Raw genomic sequence first — 20,831 nt, forward strand, 5'->3', positions numbered from 1 at the left:
ACAAGAAATACACGAAAAGAACAACGGTCAGAGATGCCGGCGATTAGAGAAATCGTGACAGAAGCAGGATGTTCTTACAATAATACACAGGTCATAGATGTGTGGACTGAATTCAGGTGGCTTGTGATGCAGTGGAATGGCTGGATTTTGTAATACTTTAAAAAGAATTTTTCCTCGACCAGATCAGAACACATCAACTTTACAATGTTTGCACCAAGGTGTCAAATTAGTTTGACTATGCGTTAATAAAGCAGGCAGTGATTTAATTTTAAATCGCTACAGCTGGTGCAACTTAAACCGATTTCGTAAATTTTATTGTATGTTAGACGCCATTCACAACAACACATCAACTCTTCTTAGCTTTAATGTGTCTGTCCGTCCGTCCGTCTGTACGCTGAAGTGCACTCAATGAACAAGCTCACACAGCACTGATAATACACCGTGCAATACGCCATGTCATTATAATATATTCTTCAAGATGGAAAGAAAAATGTTTTTATCACGAATTGGCGTCACTTTAGACAGCAAAATGTCTGAAAAATAAATTGGCTTGTTCCCTTCTGCGGCGATCTCCAGACAAATCAAACATGTTTTGTTGTGCTTCCATATATTGACAGCATGGAATCTCACCTTCTGATTTCAACAAAGTTTTCTTAACAAGGGATATAAACCACGGTCGGGCCAGATGTAGTATTTCAGACGGTCCTTTCAGTGCAAGAAGTTACCTCCGGGATAGATATAATGTTAGTGAGATCGTCAAATTTCAAGTAAATTCTATAAGTTGAATAATATAGAAGAATAAGTTTAATATTACAGACTTTCTATTCAACACTTAGCTTCCGTCACACTTTCTTACAATACACAGTAAACGGCGAGATTAATGTACTACTCAATGCTAAAGATACTTGTGTGTCGTTCTAGCACATGACGAATGTGTTCAATAAGATCAAATAAGTTTAAAAACAGATATCATTCATTTCGCCCATAAAATTCAATTAACTGTTTGTTTGGTTGTTTGCCTGAGGGCATAGGAAAAATATTTAAATGAAAGCGGACTTCGGGAAATACGTTGAAATTACATAATACGTAACACAACTGATACTTATCATTGTTCTTTTACAGTAACATCAGTGAATCCTGGTTTATGTTTATATTATATTATATTTGTTTATAATTACGTGTGCTTGTGTCGTAAACTTAATTTTCTATTTATCTAATTTAGAGTTTAGTTCAGGTGTTTCTATATGTTAAAATGGAAATAAATCCATTTTAAAAAGTGATTATGATTACACTCTATTTTGGAATCTAGCTACATCGCCGGGAAGTAATGCAAGTCAGTAGGAGAAAATTCAACGGGTACTTCCAACAATAATTTAAAAAAAATACACAACGTGTTGTGACATGTGAAAAATAGACAGAGAGGTGGTATCAAGTGTGGGTGACCAGGGTCGCGGAGACTTCAGATATGCAAAGGTTGAGAAAAGAGAAAGACAGGAAGGAGGTGAGGTGATGAAAGCACGAAGGAGGTAAAGGAAACGAAGAGTTTATTTCCCATTGAATTTCAACGGTAATTTGCATTAATTTACGAACAGATAATCCTAAAACGAATTTGACTCAGCGTGCTTTCGAGTTCCAAAGAAGTCACAACAAATTCGTGTGAGCAATTTAATGACGTCTTCAGCGACAGCATTTCAAGTTCCATACACTAAATCGACTCATCTTTCTCCCAGCTGAAATACAGTTCATATTAGCCTACTAATTTTTTGCTATTACACAATTACCAGTGTTGTTGTCATGCGGAGAGCATAACTTCGCACTTTAAATAATTCGATATTTGTGAACCACTGTTTCCTATCATCGGTGGCACATCAAACCGATCCATGTCATTAATATTTAAATATTATCGAACACTGAAACGCAACATCAAACATCACACGTCAGTGTGAAAGTGTGCAGGCGAGAGAGAGAGAGAGGCCAGTGTATTCACACCTCGTGCAGATTTGTGGAGGCTTCTCGTGTTTGGTTTCATGTTATATAAGCATCATTTCATGAAAACTGCAGAAACACTGGTTTCAGATGTACATAATGAATGCTAGTTATCCAGGTAATCTGATTTCGAGTCTCATTGTTTGAAATGACGACCTGGATATTCATTAAAAGCGAGTTTAACTTCAACCCTCACACATTAACCTCTCTATTCATTAAATTCTAGCCACGTAGACGCTAAAAACACGATGTTCAAGGTTCTGAACAATACACGTATATACCTTGTAGGAGTTCAGTATAATACTGGAATCATGAATTTAAGTTGGAAAGAAGTGGATCCTGAAATGACGCAAACAGCTACTCAGTGAGACCGGAAATGTACTTTTGCTTGAAATGAAATAAGAATATCTCTTATATAAGCGGCAATGTTCGCTTAATGTTCCATATTGTTAATTTGCATCCCTAATGCACTCAGTGAACGTCGCATTCACTTATGGCAGAGTTTATTCCATTTAACAATGCTGTTTCGCTGGTGAAGTAAATTAGCAAGGTTGGAACTTTGTGGCTTATTATTTCGCCTCTTTTCAATACATCGGGAAGGAGAAAAGAGAGGGAGATACAAAGAAATAACAAAGAAAGCTGATTGTGAGAGAAAAGGGGCTGACAGAGAGAGGGATAATGAATGAAAAATATAGGAAGAAAGAACGGAAAGAAATATATACTTAAAGTTTGTCTGCTTCCAGTATGATGTAGGTGCAATGACAAACGTTTTTCCACTGAACAACTTTTCTAACAAATCAATGATTCGTTAAATGGCACGGCGTGAACAATCCGCAACATGTGTGACCTCTACACATGACAAAGTAAAACAGAAATTCCTATGGGTAATACCGAAGGTACACCTGTGTAGTATATGCACCGAGGGAAGTTCCCTACAAGAATAAATGACCATATCGTAAACCGTACTTCAACTTTTTTTAAACAGGAAACTGTCCGTAGCAATAAGGAAAATCTATTAATCGTGACTTGTATTATACTACAGTTTGATCCATGCAGTATTGCAGTTGCTCTGGTAGAGAAAATTAGTAACTATAGAACTGTGACTCTGTAGAAATACTTTTTCCAGCTCATCGGCTCCGAATAATGAGGTACACGTCACTGAAGCTAATATGTGTTTGCGTCTGTAGTTCCACAGGAGTCATGAGTCATTGACTTCGGAAATACCTGTAATAACGTAGGAGTATTACAATTTTTATTGTTTCAGGTGCACGAGTAATTTCGCACGGCCATCGTGCTTGTCTGTGCATAAAAAAAACGTTTTAGAGACCTAGCCTAATAAACAGGTTCATGGTGTTAACTTTTATACAATTAGCCTAATCTGCTCATGAATTACCATCATAAAAGCGACACTTAAATCTCTACGCTGTCGCTGCATTTGCTGTTGTGTTCAAAACGGAAAACAGCGAAAGAGAATTGTTATATATATTTGCTTCTACCCAGTCTAATGTGCAATTGTTCAAACCCACATTTAATGTCCGCGTTATTGTTACGTTGTTGTGGTTATTATTATTTTACGACATTTTCTCACCTTTTATATCTTGCTGAAATAATATTTTGTCGTAGGCTTACTCAGGTGTTCCAGGCATAATAAGTGTACGTTTATAAATTATTGCTCTCTTGGTTTCGAGATTTTAACACATAAGCCATTATTTACTCCCACTGTTCGAATACGAAACAATCTTAACATCAGTAACAAACAAAGCTAGAAATGATACAATGATTTAAAAGTTTCTCTTTTACTCTCTTGGTCTTCATGCGTCTGATACAATCACTTAAAAATGTGTCTTGCCGTCAAACGTACATTTTAAAAGTATCATCCATTTGAATCATTAGATAACTCAACTAAAAATTACCAAAGAAGCAGAAATCAAAAGATTTGTTTTAAGCTGAAAATCTCAGCTCGGAGAGGTTTCGGGTATCTTCGCAACGAAAGTGAGACAACAGAAACGAATTAAATTTCTTAAGAATTAATAATCGAGCTTAGTTACGTGTACTTTTACGCAGCTCTCAAACGCATAAATGTATCAGTAAAAATAATACACAATGAAATCAAGTAAAGCAGGAACGAGAAAATAAAACGGAACGAGATGCTTGATCTGCAGTAGACTCAGCAGGAGCAATTGGTCCAGCGTCGACAACGTGAACAGTAGCATGTATCATGCTGGGTTCTGAAGTACCTTGTAATAAAACGATGTGGCTGAAGAAACGATCATTCATCTAAACACAAATAATACTTAACAAGAAGCAATCACAAACAAACTTGTCCGTTGTAACAAGAAATATAACTGTGTACGTCAGTTCAAATAATACACAGGCCACATATCTTTGCATATGGAATGGGTCCATATAAAGATAAGTCAAAAGAACTGAATGCGTTAACAAATGAGAAATGAAGCATGGAGTACGGCTGGACAAAATTACGCAAATTGGATCTCTTTGTTGATATTTTATTCACTGAAATTAAAGTTAAGACGAACAATTCATATCATACGTTCGAACAAAAACTCGTTTACGTGAAATTCCACATGAAGACCACGCTACCGGAGATAACACCGCCGAAAAATCTTCAAAATCCCCGCATTCACTAATTCCGACACAGCAAACATTTCAATTTGTAGCTGAACTGTGTACACTTAAAAATAAATGGCATACACAACTTATTATACCATTTCATTTTGGGTATCATTCACATGACTGGTCATTGGTGAGCAATTTGTAATATTTTTACCAATCACTGCCTCCATCAAACTTTCAGCAAAAAGGAGAAAAAATGTTAACGTGCCAAAACACAGGCTGCATAATCTAGACCTACGCTACGGGCCCATTCAACCGTAACTCCTCCGCGCGGCGGCCAATAAACCGATGCAAAGGATGTAAATAACATTTCAGTTAAACTTTTTGTGACTGATCCGCTCATTAACCAACGGTAAAACTGCTTCATTTCCGCTCCGCAGAAAAAATCAGTACCATTATTGCTCGAAAAGGAATTCTTTTAATTCTGCACGAACAATAGAGAATGGGCGCAATTTGTCCAGTCACAGATTTCAATTCTTTTTCTCTCTCCCGTTCCTGTGGGCAATATATCCGCTGCTGTACACGTTCAATTGCTACCGACTTGCAGGTTCAATATTCTAGGACGTATTCTGAGCCTGAATTCGCAAGACCGTCCACTATCACACGTACATTTGTAGCTTGGGGACATCATTTCCCAGTACCTTATCGTACGGCTGATAAAAAAAATGACCACACGAAACTATTTCTTATACCTACAACGCTCGTAATGGCGTCTTGGTGCAAAAAAGTATAGGATTAAAATTATATTATAGGCTTCAGAAATTCACTAAATGTTCTTCAGGGTACAGGATAAAACATTAAAGTTTACCGATTCTTCTGACATCACAAGACCTTCGACTGCAGAATGACGAGTTCTAAAATTAACGACATTGTATCAACTTTGGAGTTTAGGACGTCAAAATGAATTTCCGGTTCATATTTATTTGAATATGAACTGACCAAGCAGGAATCGGTAATATTTGTTGCTATCGTTAAGTAATCCACGTGTAACATAGGTCCCTAATCCACGCATTAATATTAAGCAATTGTAATACGAAAACGCCTTCACATGTGTGTACTGCGTTATTGTTAAATTCAGCATTAATATTACTCATATAGCTTGTGATTATGCCTCTTGCGACGATGAAGCACTTACCTTTGTGACATCATTTCCTGTAACGAGATCACTTCCTCATGAGTAAAGACGCACGTGTAACATCAGCATTCTTTAGAATTGATAAGGAGAATGACAGCATCTCTTGTGACTTTTAATCATTCACCCCACCTTATTGGATATCCTATATAAATTGATGACCCCAAGACACATTATCAGGCGGTCATGAAGTTACAGCTTTAGCTTTGTGTAACCTACTGTTCAACTTTACTGTACAACTTTATCTTGTCTTGAGGTTGAATTAAACTCTTCATATTAGCATCTACAAACTATCTTCTACATTTGAAATACCTAGCTATTTCAACTTATCCGCCAATCCGAAATACTACCAACATCCAAGGAAGCCGATTACCAACTTTACCTCAGGCACTTCCAAATGTATTACACACGGATCGCGAGCATTTGGGTTCTATTACAAGGCAACTGCTTCATTTGCGTACCGGATATCAGAGTCTCCCAAACTACCTGGAGTACTTGACACTTTAACGTAAGGTCCTTGAGAGGCTCAGGAGGCCAGTTTGCATAAATAAATCACAAGAAAGGGAATGCCAACTTCTGCTTGTACCTGTGGCTGGGATGCTGATAAAAGCATGTTTTGTTGCATACTAGGTGGATGCTGTAACAATCTACGCGGCGTGCCGCTCAAAGGCGCAAGGTAAATTCCAAAAAGTATTTCTAGTTAATAAATTAGATTCTGACAGAATTAAATTTACAAATTTTTCCCCCTTTTTATTTTGTCTGATTTATTTGTCACTTCCATCCCTTCATTCTTTCCGTTTTACTCATTTATTTTTTCCTGTCTTGTTCCAGGAGAGGTGTTAATTTCAAAAATACAGATGGCGATCGCTGCCTGTTTTAATGTACTACCTCGGAATATTTCCTTCAGAAAAAATCCATTTCAGACTTGGCAGCTTACCGATCAAGATTCAAAGCGGCGATGCCTTTATAACACGAACCAGTAGAAAGTACTTATATATGTACTGTTTCACAACTTAAATACTTTTTATTTAAAAAATGTTAAATCGAGACAAATTCACAACCAAAATTTCAAATATTTTTAAAAAAAAGTTTTGTTTCGAGAATAAAGTTTACCTGTCTTAAAGTGCGCTACTCTTATGCCTGAATGGTTCAGCGAATTTTAACAGTTCTGTAATGCTAATATGTACAGAGCAAACAGAGTCTCTGCGCCTAAACACGAACTCATTTAAGAAAAACAGAATACTACTAAAAATAGAAGTTGAAAAAATTATTTCATCGTTAAGGGCTCAAATAATTGAATTAAACTTCAATTACCCACAGAAAACATGGTCCAATATAACATTTTAAAGTACAATTACTTAAAAAAGACTAACATCACGGCGTCCGTGACGTTTTCTCATCTTAGCATCAAAACTGAAGTTTGTATAACTTAATTTGTAACGTGTTACTGCAGATAACATGGGGCTGCTTGGACGGCTAGTATAATTACATATGCATATTCACGAATATTGATTCTAAATTTTTACATCGCAGTGCGTGCGGCAACTTGGAACTCTGCTGAAATCGGGACATTCGTTCATCATTGTGTACAGCAACCGGCCACACATACACACACGAGTTAACAAAGCTAAATGCAGCTGAATGGCAAACGGCAATGACTGGTCAGTCGGCTAGTCAACAACCCACAACAAGTGACTGTGCACAAAAGCTCTACACAGAGGGAAACATGCTCTAGGAACAGAAATTCTGATGTGAACTCGGCACGGACTCTTAACCGTTTCAACCGATATCAGAGGGAACAGGTTATAACGCGATTTCCCTCTCGTCTGTCGCCATACTTCACAAAAGGGAGTCGAAATACACCATTCTGGACGCTGCAGGACTACGCCTAAATATTGAAACGGAGTTCGTCGGTGATTAAAGGGAACATTAAATGAATAGTGCGTGGGTGGAGTGACAAGAGTGATATCTGGACAGATGCAAGATCAAGAGGAGTGACTCAATGACTTTGAGTGTGTGCGCCTCGAGAGTTATTTGGTGACGATTGACAAAAGTGATTCAGTGGATCAGTAACAGTGACAATGTTCGGGTGTCACTGAACGTGAAGGAGTGACTCAGTGAGATGGAACTGGGGTGACAGTGCGCGTAAGATGACACAGTGAGTGAGGGGGTGAACCCGTGAGAGGTAGGAGTGACACTGAGCTCGATGCTGAATTTGTAGGCTTAATTAACACTGTTGAACACAAACTATTCACTGGCGAAAACGAAAGAAATCAATTACAAAATGTTATTTTTTTCCAGCTATGTAGAGTACTGACCGGGATGAATTACCGAGGCCTGCCAGAAGCTGGAGGGAGACCGGCTCCGAAACACTAGTACAGATAAATCTCATTAAAGACTTCTAAGAACTTTTGGAAGTGAACATGTGACCAGACACACGCGTGCCAATCGAGCTTCCATGTTATGCGCTTCGTGTAAAGAACGCTTGAAAGTTACATATAAATATTCGTATTCTCAACACGATATTACATTATTTGTCATTTCAAACATTTCTTGTTTTTCATATTTTACCACTCTCTATATGGCACAGCATTTTTAGAAGTAGTAGCTACAATCGTTTTTAAAGCAAAATATCAGCTGAATCGTATTAAAGAACTTCATTATAATTTACTGAGAAAATACAATATCTGAGCATTGTGTGAATATGGAACCATCCACCACGATCTGGGACGCCATCGCACTTCTGTGAGTTATGGTAACACGTTTTATATTTGTTCGTAAAGAGCGATGTTCAATTTTTAATTTGACGAAACAAATTACAAGTTTTACAGCTTCATCTAGATTTGTTAGTATCCCAGAAAACTTTTTTCTCCAGCCGAGGAATAAAACGAATTTTACAACGACGACTTTTCATTCTACCGCAATGCGTTGATATGTAAAACGACACCACCATTGACCTCTACACACATACAAACACTCCCATCACGCTAGCTCTGAGAAAAACGTTCAAAATTAAAGCGTTTTCGGGGATACAGCTTGTTACCACACCAAATAACCCGTCTGTATTTATTATGGGGGAAGTTACAACCTACGTGACTGTGACCGTTGTGACACGCTATAATTTGTAAAATGTTGGGTAGGTATGTGAATAAATTTTTTGTAAAACTGGACATAAAACGCTATCTTCACCAGTTATGAGATAACCAGTAGTATACCGCGTTTTGGAAAGATAAACTGCCAATAATTTTATTAATACATAGGACCTACGTATAGTTAGGCAACCAGCAGAAGTGATGGCCTGACAATATCGCGGATACCAGAATTCTTAACTGAAAATTCTCTTTATACCTCAAACAAAACACAACGCGTCATAACCATAAAGATCAGTTGTTTAATAGCATTAGAATAAGCATGTAAAGTGACGTTTAAAACTGTCAGATTAAAATAAAGATTGAAATGGCTCGATAATTTTTCGCAAAACTCTGCAATACAAAATTTTCAGAAATAGTTCTTAATGGACCTGGCCATACGACGTATGAACAAATTCGCATCTGGCTTCTCAGATATTATTTTCTGTTCTGGTCCTGTGCAATATTAAAAACTGGTGTTACTGAAAACAATTTCTTTTTTTGTTGTCTTTTCATTTTTTTGTTCACAAATATGAGACCTAAACTAAATGCAGACAGAACCCATCAGTACAAAAAATTCACTGTAAAGCAACCCTAAGGAACATATTGAAACATCCTCTTGGGTCACGGTTAAAAACAGAGGCACTACATTCCATGATTCTACCTGTCCATGTGAAAAGCAGAAAAATAATCAATTCGGCTTCCCCAGGTACAGACCTCTACATAATTTTAGCCTACACCATTTTCAGAAGAGGCAATCAGGACTATATCAGTGCAAACCGCAATTTTCAGCAGGTAAGTATTACGTTTAAAACTCCGTAAGTCCCAATTTCGAATACAAGTTACATTGGAATGCGTTTTACTCGTACCTTACATTCTCCTTATAATCACCCCAGCCATGGTCTCGATAAACCTTGCAAAAGTAAAGATTTCCATTAAAACCGTAGACACAATAGTGTGTATTAATATATCACACAGAACAGAGGATTATTCGTCCCATATGCCAATAACAGCAGGCTACAAGCAAACACACTTGCGTACATAAAGTGACAGATGTTCCGATGTGTCCCGACGTTTTCTTCTACGCAAAAAAGTGCGTCAAACCTGACCATTTAATATTCAGCTACATTAAATTTCACTGTAAATGTACCTACTTTCAGCCTACATACCGATAGAGTAATTCACCATCATTTAAAAGGGTAAGCCACGTAACCAAATCAGACTCATTTCATGACGCCTTTGGACTGATACATTTAGCACGTACTTCCCCGATTATTTCATCAGGCTATTCCACGTCACATACTTCAAGGATGCCTTGATTGTTTTCTACTTTATTGACTTATATAATGATTATTTATCAATTGATTTAGTTACATTGCGTCGAATAAGTGGTTGCTCATGAACTACTAGACGTTTCTTACAGACAAGTGAGAATTGTAAGTGGATGTAAATGGATCAGGATCGCATCCAATTACGGATTTTGGTACTAGCGGTGTTGCAGTTACCGCGAAGAGTCACTTAGGCCTAGTTTTCATTTGCTCAACTTTCAATGAACCATCAGTTCCGTCAAGTGAGCGTAATTTCACTGTTCACCTAAGACTGTCTACTTCCTACAAGTCTCAGGGTGGAGGACACCTGATACAATTTGGCTTCCTGATGTTAATAAAAAGAATAACTATGATGATGATGGGTTTGGAGGGAAAACATGGAAAATACGAGAAATCTATATTTCCGTTAGAGAACCTGAAGGCAAGAAAACCACTTGCGAGACCTAGGCGTTGATGGGGGAATATTAGAATGAAACGGCATGACTACTACATTCGTCTGCCTTAGAATAGGATCAAATGATGAAAAATTGGTCAATACTTGAGTTTATGAGGGTCTGTCAGAGTCTCAAGAATAATCTGTCAATCTTTTAACCACACATCTTGAAGGAGTCGTTGCGTCTATGTTACTTTAATGTTATTTTCTGCCCTTGACAAGAAATTGGGAATCACGCCTCTACCATAACCCAAATATTCATTCGGATTATTAATTCATAATCAAAAACATATCACCATAAACCACAAACAACAAATTCCAAGTGTAAACTAAAGAGTGACGACTGTCAGTACGCTAATTAATTTATTGTATTTATTATGGCAGACCTGCCAAGTTTCAATGGGTAGTGTAGGACCTGCCGGTGAATTAAACTGATAAAGTTTGATATCATGTTCACAAGCTTCTCATCAAAATTCCATTGCGTTACATTACACAACATTGTTATAATTCGACGCTGTATAATCTGAGCTACTGACAGCGACGTTAAAATAAACTACATATAAATTAGATAAACAATGGTAATTACACAGTTCTGACCAATTAAAATATCGCTTTTAATCAACATACCACTGTCAACAGTTTCATGACACGTAAGGAAATACGTATCATTAAATAAAACTCGTAAAAAGTTTTAAAAAATTATTAGCTGATCTGAGAAGGCCACTGCCATCATAAACATAACAGAAACAGAAGATAAAATATAAAACATAACAAATAAGTAGTAGAATAAAATATTAACTCGATGGAACAAGGGAGTCCTTGAGAATCTAATAGTAGTTCAGTCTGAAAAATATTCCCCGCCTTTCGATTAACCAGAAGGTCCAATACCGTGTTAAAATGAGGTAGCATCTTGGTCCTAACTTCGATTGGATGACTCAAGCTCACATTCATACATTCTGTTTCTTTAAACTACTTTAATAGTGTCCTCCCATCTACGCCTAGGTCTCCAGAAATGGTCTTCCCCTTCAGGTATTACAAATAAATATTGTATGCACTTGTCTACACAGCAGGACAATCCCATTTCCACTGACTTTCTCGCCATAAGATATTTGTGGCACAAGCGAGCTGGTCAGAGACACACAAATTTTAACTTTTCTTGGGGGATCAATGATTATTGACGTCTGTGTTTACAGCTTTTATAATAGCTACAAACACAGACGTCTTAAACCTCAAAAAATGTATGAACATCTTGCATTGACGTTCAGAAGTAGTTTTCTTCGTCTTCACGTTAACTTGAAATCCTATCAAATCATGATCAACATTTGATCTTCCACAAAATCATTTCTGATGATTGTGATGATGTATGTGGTTTTCATCAGCAGGTTATACATCGGTTCCTCACAGCAGTAACTTTTGTTCAAGTTCATATGGACAATGTGACGAAAAAAGTGGCACTGGATCAAGTTTAGGCTTTCCCCTAGAAATCATCATTCAATGTCCGAAACTCATAAATCATAATCGTCATCAACACTGAGGTGTGCGAGAGTCCCTGCCAGCTAGCATAACAACCTCCACTTCAGCCGGGGGGTTCACGTCTGTAGAGTAAGAAAAAAGTAAATAATAATAAATATACGTTTTAAAGTTAATAAAAATTCATTCAGACTCATTCGTAGGCCGTATAGGTCTTCTATTGTTCTGCTACACTACTCGAGTGTGAAATCATCTGTAATAGACAGCACCAGTTGGTAAACGGTATAGTTAAACGGAAATGAATACAATTATAATCTGATAAAATCAATAAACCATGTGAAATTTGCTATTTTCGAACGTAATTTGAACAGGTCAATGTAAGTACTTGAACATCAAAGTTTTACTTCACGGAAACGTACCTTTAATACATATCATGCCAATGGAGAAAAGATCTAAAAATCGCTGAATAATGTAAATTCTACCACAAACATTCTCCCTTCAATTATTAACGGAATTCCTCAGGTAATGCAGCGACCACCTATTTGGTTGAAAACTTTGGAGTACGAGTCATTGGGGACTGCTAATATCTAGGATGAAGATGTCGACCATTGTCGTTCACACCGCTTCAAGCGGCCGACAGAAAACACGTGATCTTTAAACACCAAACGTCTGAATTACATAAATTCATTTCCCCCCAAGATGTCACGAATGACAGACTTTTATCAAAAGAAAATTAATATTACGATTATTAACATTATTGTTACATAAACACTACAATTTTGATCATTATTCACACGGACAATTCCAGACAACAATAAAGAACATCGTGAAGAACACATTTCCATTTTAAATGCAACAATTACTTTTAAAAATGAAACAGTCTGCTGCTTCTTTAAGTAACGAGAGTTAGAATGCATGTGGTTCGAGCTGATACCAGAACAAAGAACTTCTTCAGTGGTAAGTTATAGGTCTTAAGTTTAATATCTAGCCGACACACATGCAGTCTGTACGTGACTGGTCACATTATTGTAAACGTGTCGCTTTTCAAAAACATCATGTTCGAAATACAACTCAAGTTGACTTAATTTTACATTGTTCGTAAATACGTGGACTATTACAGTTAGTCCATTATTTCAGAATAACATTACTACTAGAATTGGATCAATGCTTTCGTTAATTGTCAATGAGCTGAGTTTGTTAAAACTCAAATTAATACCGTATCTAATAATAACTACGTTCAATATTTATATTATATCACTGAAACACGTTTCCGACAAGTTTCCGCTTGTTACAAAGGGCATGAAATGCAATCCGATTAAACTAATTATGAAAATGTATCGTACTTGCATAATTCTCCTCTCCCAGTCAAATTTAAAGCCAGTGTTAGTTGAGTTTTAAACGCAAGTAATGGCTACACATATTTAATGAAGTCACTCACCTGTTTCTTCATCCAAGATCTTGGACAGGGTCCAATTTGCTTGCAGCAGTGTGAGAATCAGACGAAACAGAAGCCGACTTCTTTTACGTCGACACTTAACACTTTGACTTGCTGTCCTCATCTTGTTCCACTGTTTTAAAACTCTCTTCAACTAAAATGCGTGTAGTATTAAAATCACATATAGTAAATATATCGTGTAATTTTGTAATATTAAGAAACAGAAAATATGCGTCCACCACTAACAAAGTTTATCAGCCTTACGCGCAACATTATCTGCTCACAATCTGTTACTGTCTCATGACGCATTATCCACAACACACGTTCTCGTAAAAATGTTTAGCTGATCCCATCAACTAATTCATTTTTATGTTTGCATTAATCAATGCCACAACAATCATCGTTACCTGCATCATATTTGAAACTACACAATTAAAATCACCGACAGTAATCATTAGTACAGATATCATGCAACACTAGCACACAAACACACCATTACATGTGTGAATTTATTCTGGATTAAAATAAATGTCAATTAAAGAACAAGAAATGTAATAAACACTGCAGATTATTCACTGACTAAAGACATTTTATGTAACACGATTTGTTTGTCATCATTCAAATGGCCGATTATAACCTTCATGAATTTTTTTCCACAGACAGCTCTTGCGATAGGAGGTTCAGCTTTCAACAAAAATATTCTTTGAGCAATATCTGAAAAGTAAATTAACTGTATGATAAGTACCTTTCAACAATTATCGGTATGGTGTATGAAATACTACCACAAACGCAGAGACCACTACTGTAAAGTTTATAAAACACAGTCTAAGTTCAAATGTGTGTTTTCGTAAAACAAGTTGAAGTAAGCACACGATTACACTGGATTAATAACGAACATTACTATTGTCACTGTGTAAATGAGTTTCTTTCGCAATTATTACTTTAACACATCCAAAAAACAAGGGCCCACTTACCTCCACATTTGACTGTGTCACATCACGCACTGGCTTCAAGTAGCAGCCCGCGTGCGCTCGGCAGTTGTCTCGGAGACCCCGCCACATTAACGAACTCAACCGAGCGCGTCCGGAACTAGTCGAGTCAGTCCCTACAGCTTTTTTTTTATGTCACACATTCACTCTTCCCTCTTCCGCACTCCCGTCCCAACCAGACACTGAATATGGAGGTGGCTAGTATTGTAGTGGACTTTCAGAAGTTTTTGGACCTTTTCTGTCATAAAACTTGACAAGATAGGCGATATGAGTGTTTGATCACAAAAATTTTATCAAGCATGATAGACGATAATGCACACTTAAACGACTCATTCTTATAAATCTGCATATATGAGCATCTATTGCGTAGTCATTTTAATCAAAAACAATCAGATTTTACTGGTTAAATCCCAACTCTTAAGTCTTAAACCAAGACAGTCAGAATAAAAACAACAGCACCTAGAAGCCAACCCTAAATCTTTACAATATTAATCCATGACGGATGAGGTTCTACAACTTTACAAATCATAATTTGATACACACGATAGCAGATTGCTCTGGAACAAAGAATAAATAAATGGAAAATACTGTCCTCTGGGACGCTGAGACGTGTAGTCTGGTAAATATTAACCGACGTTTCGGAGGAGCATACGGCTTCAATCTTTCGGGCGATGGAGGCAATAGGCTCTTCTGAAACGTCGTTCAGTATCTACCAGTCTACATGACGTATCATCTCAGAAGTCAGCCATCTACATTAACCTCGCCTTGAGGACCTGAAATCTCATCAAAGAGATATAACAATGACTCATACAAGGAGATCTGGTGTCAAATCACGATCTTTAAAAGTAAAGCAAACACCATTTCTTGTGTGAATACGTGGATAATCGGTTAAGATATCTGACAAGACCTGTCACCGGTTGCATAGAATCCTCTTAATACTGGGGACAGCCCTGGCTTATCGTTCCACATCGCAGAGTGCTGGTGGCTGGCTGGGAGTATAATGCATAATGCGTTTAGCCGAGAAGTAACCCTGTCTTCATAAGCTCAGCCGTCTTTCGGCTCGGCACTACATCGGGCGTGTGATGTAGCTAATTGGAATTGATTAAGGCTTCCAACGGACGTACACACAGCATGTCGCTGTGTGAAACTGTGCCGGGTTTGGTAATATCGCCATTAAATGGGATATAAGAAGCAGACACCGTGTTGCGAAGAAGGGAGAACTGTGGCAATAAAATTAATTATAACCTGAATGTGCTTATACTTCCGTCCAATAAAAATTAACTGTATAAATTTAATATACGAACACGTATTGAACTGAATTGGAAAGAGATTCACTATTAATCGAACTCGCTGTGGAATTTAGAAGTTCCGATTTCACTTTCCTGTACGTTTAAATCCAACACAGAAATACATTCTTTCGTTCGCAAATGCTGTAATATCTGTTGTGTGTGACAGAAATTTTACTGCATGAAGTTGAAACTGAACTTTCTCTGGACTCTAGCGCCTTTTAAACTCTCATACTTTGCAAACACTAAGCCTTACACTGATCATAGCACAATTTTCTTTTTTGATTACACGAAAAAGACCTCGTTCGTTCTGGGTTTTAAAATTTTATACTAGCTTTTCCCAACCGATTATCATCGAACAGCCAAATACCAAATATTCTACTTAGGGGGTTATAAGTTATGATGTGTGTTTTATACTACAACTGAAACTAATTAATATTTCTATATCTGAAATATTGGCAAACTTCAACAAGATTATACGTCACTACAACCCAGAATACAGCCATCTTCGTATTCATCGCCGTGAGAACCTCAGATCTTACTAAGTATCCTTTACACAACAGCAAAAGCCTTAAGTAAAAGTAAAGTAAAGTTTGTCTCGCTATGTGCCATGTAGGCGTTTGGGGTGAGTGGAGGTATGGCTCCTCTCTTCCTTGACCTCGGCACTAGATGGGGGTGAGTGGTCAGCATCACGCCCCGGCCGGCTTTACCCCCGGGAAAGGACCCCGGTACCCATTGTAGAGGAGGCTGGGTGGGCCCCAGAGCCGGTCTGGACGCAGAGGCTAGAGGAAAAATCCTCTGCCCCCGTCGGGTTCAAACCCCGGTCGTCCAGCCCGTAGCTAGTCACTATACTGACTGAGCTATCTCGGCTCATAAAAGTCTTAAGTAAGTTTGAAAAATTTAACTGAAACTGGAGTAATTTTATAGCACCGGATGCAAAAAATACGCTTGTTCGCAGAAAAGTGTGTGAATCAAGAGGTTCAATGAAGATTCAGATGTATCATGTAAAGTTCTCACGCGACACACGTGCAGAGTATTCTCATCACGTGTGTTCGTGATGAACGACGTATCACACTCCTTTATTTCAAGCAGTCTGAACAACATCTAGCCAGAGTGTGAAAAACATGCAGCAGCAGGAGAAGACGAAATTGATCACAGTATATAAAAACTGATAGGCTTATAAAGGAAACGGTAACTGCTTCGAGCCTACAAGCTTATTCACACTTACACACTTTCCAACATACTAACTGGAAAGTTGAAAAACGGGCAAATATATCAGAGCAAGGAAAGTAATAGAAAATGAAGTGAGAGTATAAAATATGTGTATCACAACTCATTGAAGTAACCTGGTCTTATTTTCCTCCACTTATTTTAAACAGTTTCCTATCACTACAACAGACTCACCTGAGACTATGCTGTTTACCAATTACTTTCTCACTAGACTCTAATACTCGCATATGAATATTTATTTACTAAATATATTTTGAGAAGGTTTTTTGGTAAGTATGCAACCAGTGTTCCGTATGACTTCAACGGTTTGCGTTCTATGACCTCAGAGTCATGCTGAAATACATACGTCATATCAGTGTCCTGTGTAAGTATTCCGCGGTCATGAATTATTGAAATATATTCGGGTAGAGTTTTAGATATGTTTTTATTGTATGCGTAATGTACGAGTAAGTAAAACCTCAATTTTTCTGAATTTGGTTCTACTTCCGTCTTCAAGTGAAAGGACGACAAAAACTAGGCTCAAACCTGGACCTAGGTAGGCCCTACTTAATTAGTCTACTCACGAATGTACAAGTACATCGTAACATACAGGGAAGTTGTAAGATATTATTAGGAATATCCTTCAGGAGCTATTACCTAAATAAGTAATTATTCAAATTTACAGTAAGTGTACATTAACTATTATCGGACATACAAATTCTTGTCTGAATTTCTTATACTTTTTACTGTAAGCTCTTGAAACAGTCGAATAATTGGCCGCTGAACCAATTATATGCCTTTTTAACACCTCTAATTTAATCAAACATGTTTTACCAATACAAACTGAAAACTTAAGATTTATAAGCCGCATGATATTCATAGCTGATCTAGCAAAACATATCTGAGATGGTCAGAGGATCTGAGCTGCTATGAGTCCTGGGGGATGAGATTTGTAGCAAGAAACAGAGAGACAGACATAATAAATTCAAAGCGAGCTTAGCGTGAGTTATTTCAATAATAAATTTCCTCCGGGTTTGCGTGACCTGTCGCACACTTGCATGCTTCACGGATTTTTATTACACTACTTTCCTTTGCAATCGCCGGTATGTATAACAACAGCTCCAATTAAAGGTAAAAAGGTGTCTTCAAGTCCTTAAAGCAAAATGAGCATTATGTTCTATTTTCATGTAACCATCTCCACGCACTCAATCTGATTCACCAAAACAACTGCGGTTGTCGCCACTAACATGACTCGGAGGTGGAAGACGCAGCTGTAACTCCGAGGCTTTCGTTTCTAATCTTGACTTTAATCTGATATCCTGATTGCAGATTTCCATGGTTTAAAACAGCGTTTCTTTGAGAATCGAACGAAGCACAGCTCACAACCGCGTAATTCAAGTCTTGCAAGTAACGCGCCTCTTACACGGCTAGAACTCCTGTTTCGTACTTACTAGATATTTGGTTCGAATTTCGGCCCAGAAACCGGATATCCTTCCTGAGGTTTCAATGGTTTTTCTCATTTCCTCCAAGCAAATATTGAGACACTTCGCCCACCCTGAAATACATCACAACTTCTTCTTATTCTTCTGTTTAAATTGAACTTTATCATTGACAATCAAACTACATTTACTGACATATACATTAACGTGTGCCTGTAATATCGTAATGAATTTAAAATGTAAATATATACTCCAAAGTGAAAAAAACAATAAATCATCACGTATGTAAAATTGTATACACCTATTTACGCTGGGCGTCCCAGTTAGAATAAAAGAGCTGCCTTGAGACGTAACGTGTGTCATAATTTCACCGAGGTATCAGGACTGCGTGCAGAACAATGCAAATTATTTCCATCACGTTCTGTATTGGAGGTAAGCTCTATTTTTAATGTTCTTAGGCTGCAGATCTGTTGGTTTCACTAGACGTAGAAGTTTTGTGCGGGCCGTGGGGGCGTCCAAGTCATCCAACTGACAGTTATACAGATCAGTGGGACGCTCGAAAATAATTTATGTATATATATGTATGAATGTGTGCGCATGTATATCCTGATGAAACGAAAATTAAACAACATTTTAATGACAATGACATATGTATTACACGAACTGCAAAAAACGTGAGTGAGATCCTGTAACTCATTAGCAATGAGAAACAAGCCGCATGTACAACACAATCCATCTACAATAAGACCTACAACGTTTCTTTTCATGAACGTTTCAAAGCTTTTTTTTTTAAAAAAAAAAACTTGTGTGTGTTGATATACCAGTGTGAAAGTAAATAACGTAGTCGTTAATAATAAACACAGTTTTTAACTTTGTATTCTTATAATGTTAAGTGGCATAACAGAGGATCGCATGTGCTAAGAATGAAAGCGTTTATGTTAATGAATAAATAAAACATGTTCTTTGAGTATATGAAGTTTACTTAAAAACTGATTTATTATTAATAATTTCACAACAGCAAAATTCGCTATAAAATTTAGAACAAGTCAGACGCTTTATCTTCCACCAAATCTGCACGATCCCCGATTTTGTTCAGACACAGGCGAGTACACTGTTAAATCAGAAGAGGATCGCTTCAAAAACACTACCGAATTTTATCGTTACCCTGCTGTCTGCAACCAGAATTATATTGAATCGAATAAATAAAACGAACTAGTGATGATAAACACAATTGTGTTCATTCCTACCTTTCAGCCGATAGTAGACTCGCTCTGTAATTCTGAATTGATATATTTGCCGCCATAAAATTTTATTGAAACCAATTAAATGTTATTGAAAATAAAACTATATTTCATATCTCTATCACTGAGTGCACTTTTACTTCAATAGATTTATTCTCTCTAATAAGCCACCTGAATTGTATTTGTAAGTAACATATAACAAACCTGTTCACTGTTAACGACTATACAGTAATTTGTTAAACATAGAAAGATCATAAGTGTCAATAACAGATTTCCGTGGTCAAATTGAAGAACTCTATGAATACGATCCTGCTACAGACGTCATAATTAATCAGTTTTACCATTCTCTGAGTGAATTCATGTAACTTCCCATTCCTCCTTTTTTCAGATTAATCAGTCAATGCATTTCCAAATGCAATACGTTTCCACACATAAACTTGCAGACTATAAATTTTGTAGCACATTTTGCAGGGTGTTTACAATTTTTGTTGATGCAAATAAATCAGAAGTTCGATCTGATGTATCTACATTATACGTCACAGAGAGCGTGTTTAAGAAGAAAACGTCCTCAATTGAGAAATAAATTACAATTAAAATAAAAGCTCTTGCATCTCCCTCTTCATTTACCACCTTCATATAGGCCCATATTTGAAGCAAAATGCAAAAACAACAAAGACAACACCAAACACGGAAGTCCAATAGCAACAGTACACCAACGAGAAATTAAAATAAGAAGAGAATTATTCCCTGCAAAACCTATGCTAATTCTTTTTAACGATTATTCTTTCAAATCCTTGCAAGACCAGCTATTTCGAAGATATTTCTGAAAGGTGGAAATTTTTAACGTCGTCTTATTAAGTTACGCTGTTTCTTTTCAGAATAGTCCACGTGTAATAATGGTAAATCGCGTTAGTGTACTCCGAATTTGTCGATTATTTCAGTACGTTTAGATATAATCTCTTTTATGCGCCTCAATTCTTCGAGAAAGATTCCTGTTATATCTTCGAACAGATCATAAGTTTTATCGGTTCCGCTGGTATTCTATTAAAAATTAATCTCAAAATGCAGAGGGTTACATTTTAAGCACAGAAAAACTTCATACTCACCTAACACATAAACCA

The 20,831-nt window shown here is 37.1% G+C and overlaps 1 protein-coding gene across 4 annotated transcripts in view; it reads right to left on the reverse strand.

The window, feature by feature from the left end:
- LOC110836165 (nephrin) overlaps nt 1-20,831 on the reverse strand; it is a 700,179-nt gene that overhangs the window by 425,795 nt on the left and 253,553 nt on the right. The window contains exon 1 of one of the 4 annotated variants that reach the window (XR_015537708.1): nt 13,550-14,552. The exons of 1 other annotated variant lie outside the window; for it this stretch is intronic. Coding sequence is in view for 2 of the 3 variants with exons in the window: in XM_087358240.1 (XP_087214366.1) it covers nt 13,550-13,670 (121 nt within the window). In the remaining variant the exon portion in view is untranslated. Of the gene's footprint in view, nt 1-13,549; nt 14,553-20,831 lie in introns of those variants that run through there. 2 more of the 4 variants (XM_087358240.1, XM_087358244.1) reach the window with 2 other exon arrangements.

Source organism: Zootermopsis nevadensis, unplaced genomic scaffold, assembly GCF_977971745.1.
Source record: "Zootermopsis nevadensis isolate Lab colony 2312 unplaced genomic scaffold, Znev_1.0 Znev_ptg000029l, whole genome shotgun sequence".
In the NCBI taxonomy this organism is placed as follows: Eukaryota; Metazoa; Arthropoda; class Insecta; order Blattodea; family Termopsidae; genus Zootermopsis; species Zootermopsis nevadensis.